The 3066-nt window shown below is 43.4% G+C and overlaps 1 protein-coding gene across 1 annotated transcript; it reads left to right on the forward strand.

The window, feature by feature from the left end:
• Nucleotides 1-1226: 1226 nt before the first annotated feature.
• On the forward strand, nucleotides 1227-3066 carry EMWEY_00023230 (hypothetical protein; the record flags this gene model as incomplete). The annotated part of the gene is made up of 2 exons (XM_013477952.1): nucleotides 1227-1316; nucleotides 1943-3066. Coding segments are annotated over 2 exons (1214 nt in total), but the record flags the coding sequence as incomplete, so codon positions are not given.

Below are 3066 nucleotides of genomic sequence, written 5' to 3' on the forward strand. Positions count from 1 at the left end.
TAAAAAAAAAAAAAAAAAAAAAAAAAAAAATTCGTAAACCCTAAACCCTAAACCCTAAACCCTAGAAATCCTAGAAACCCTAAACCCTAGAAGTAGTAAAACCCTAAACCCTAGAAACATTAAACCCTAGATAATAAATAAAGTCGAAAGGATAATGCAGGGAGAGAATAAAGCATAGATTGGCACCATCAGGAAGTGTAGATAAAAAGAAGAGAGACAAACCCTAAACCCTAAACCCTAAACCCTAAACCCTAAACCCTTACCTCTGTATGGTACAGGTAGTGTTACTTTAACACCATCAGGGATATGGGGCCCCGCTTCTACAAGTTTGAGTACCTCTTCTGATGAGGATGGGGGCCCCATAGCTGCTGCTACTGTTGCTGCATCTCCTGCTGCTGCACCACCTGCTGCACCTGCTGCAGCAGCAGCAGCAGCATCAGCAGCAAACCCTAATACTCCTCTATACCCTCCTGCACATGTTAATCTTACTACTAATGATGAACCAACAGATAGACGAACTTCTGCCTCTTCTCCTGTCTCCCTTCCTCCTACATAAGAAAAATCCACCACCTATAGACATACATATAAACCCTAAACCCTAAACCCTAAACCCTAAACCCTAAACCCTAAACCCTTAAATCGTAAACCCTAAAAATTTATACCTGAGAGGAGAGATATGGAGATTGACAAGGGGAGGGAAAGGGAAGCGAGGAAGAGAACATCTAAACCCTAAACCCTAGAAAACCCTCAACCCTAAACCGTAAACCCTGATTAGGGTTTAGGGTTTAGGGTTTTCTAGGCTGTAGGGTTTAGGGTTTAGTAGTGTATTCTGCAGAGATATATAGGGGGCCCCCTGTTGGTGAGCGTAGAGCGAGAGTGGCGCAGCGCGCTGTGCTGCTGCTTTGCTGCTAGGGTTTAGGGTTTAGCTAGGGTTTAGGGTTTAGGGTTTAGGGTTTAGGGGTACCTGAGAGGCATTCTGTATTTGCTGCTGCAGCTGCTCGCTATTAGGAGGGGAAGAAGCAGCAGGCATAGTAAAGACAGCAGCAAAAGAAGAAAGAAGAAGAGAAGAAATAATAAAGGGAGACAATTGCATTTTATTTATTTATTTATTTATTTATTTATTTATTAAATAAATAAATAAATAAATTATTTATTTATTTATTTATTTATTTATTTCTTTTTCTCCTTTATATAAGAGAATTATTTACCCCCTTATATAAATATATATGCTATATTATGATCAGCTGCAGCAGCAGCAGCAGCAACAGCAGCAACAGCAGCAGCAGCAGCAGCAGGCTGAATCCTGTGTGATGTGCGTATGTATATACACCGCAACTATGCCAGCAGCAGCAGCAGCAGAAGCAGCAGCAGCAGCAGCAACAGCAAAATAAATTTATTTATTTATTCTTTTTTATTAATTATTAATTTATATTATTATTTTTAATTTATTTTTATTAAAAAAAACAAAAAATTAGTAGCGAAGGATGTAGGACGTCCTGCTGCTGCTGCTGCTGCTGCCGCTGCTGCTGCTGCTGCTGCTGCTGCTGTTTTGGTGTCTATTGATCTAAATAAGATATAAATATTATTAATTTAATTCTTCTCTTCTTAATTAATTAATTAATTAATTAATTATATCTTTGGTAGCCTATTATTCCTGCTGCAGCTTCTGCTGCTTCTGCTGCTTCTGCTGCTTCTGCTGCTGCTGCTGCTGCTGCTGCTGCTGCTGCTGCAGTGTACGCATACACCGTATATGACCACTCTACGGCTGCAGCTCGCCGCTGGTCCGACCGCTGCTGCTGCTGCTGCTGCTGTTGCTGCTGCTGTTGCTGCTGCTGTTGCTGCTGCTGTTGCTGCTGCTGTTGCTGCTGCTTCTGCTGTTGCTGCTGCTGGTTGTGTAGACTGCGGGCTGCTGCTGCTGCTCTGTGCTGTCTGTGGTGTATAGGCAGCTGAGGGAGAGGGAGGTGCTGCTGCTGTAGAGGAGACAAAGGATACACCTGCTGCTGCAGCAGCAGCAGCAACAGCAGCAGCAAAGAAGAGCGAAAAGAAGAAGAAGAAACGCCAAGACAGTGATGACTCAATCAGCAGCAGCAGCAGCAGCAGCAAGAAGGGTGAGGGAGATGGGGAAGGAAAGAAAAAGAGCAGCAAAGAAGCAGCAGCAGCAGCAGCAGCAGCAGGAAAGGAGACAGATAAGAAGAAGAAAAGGAAGGACAGTAATAAATCAACAGACAATGACAGTGATTCATCTGCTGCTGCTGCTGCAGCAGCAGCAGCAGCAGCAGCAGCAGCAGCAGCAAAGACACCAAAAATAAATAAAGATGATGTAGCAGCAACATTAAAAAGATTAGAAGAAATAAAAAAAGAAAAAGAAGAAAAAAAAGAAGAAAAAAAAGAAAAAAAAGGAAAAAAAGAAGAAAAAGAAGGAAAAAAAGAAGAAAAAAAAGAAAAAAAAGAAGAAAAAAAAGAAAAAAAAGAAGAAAAAGAAAAAAAAAAGAAAGAAAGGGAAGAAAGGATAGCAGCATTAGCGCAGCAAGTGCAGACAACGCAGCAGCTGCTGCAGCAGACACTGCAGCAAGCGCAGCAGCAGCAGCAGCAGCAACTGCAGCAACTGCAGCAGAAAGAGCAGCAAAAAAAAGAGAAAGAAAAAAGGATCAAGGAAAAACAGCAGCAGCAGCAGCAGCAGCAACAGCAGCAGCAGCAGCAGCAGCAGGTAAGCAGCAAAGATGTAAAAGAGTTACAAGAGCAGCGTGAGAAAAGACGACAGCAGCAGCAGCAGCAACTGCAGCAGCAGCAGCAGCAGCAGCAGGAATTAATTAATTTAATAAAAGAAAAAGAAAAAGAAATAAAAGAAGAAACAATTTACCTAAAAAAAGAAATACTGCAGCAGCAGCAGCAAGCAGCAAATATTGCACGCATGCAGCAGCAAGCTATTGCTGCTGCTGCTGCAGCAGCAGCAGCTGCTGCTGCTGCTGCTCCACCTCCTGCTCCTCCTCCTCCTCCTGCTGCACCTCCTCCTGCTCCTGCTGCACCTGCCCCTCCTCCTCCTCCTCCTCCTCCTCCTCCTCCCCC

This window comes from Eimeria maxima, genomic scaffold, assembly GCF_000499605.1.
Source record: "Eimeria maxima Weybridge genomic scaffold, Emw_scaff231, whole genome shotgun sequence".
NCBI lineage: Eukaryota > Apicomplexa > Conoidasida > Eucoccidiorida > Eimeriidae > Eimeria > Eimeria maxima.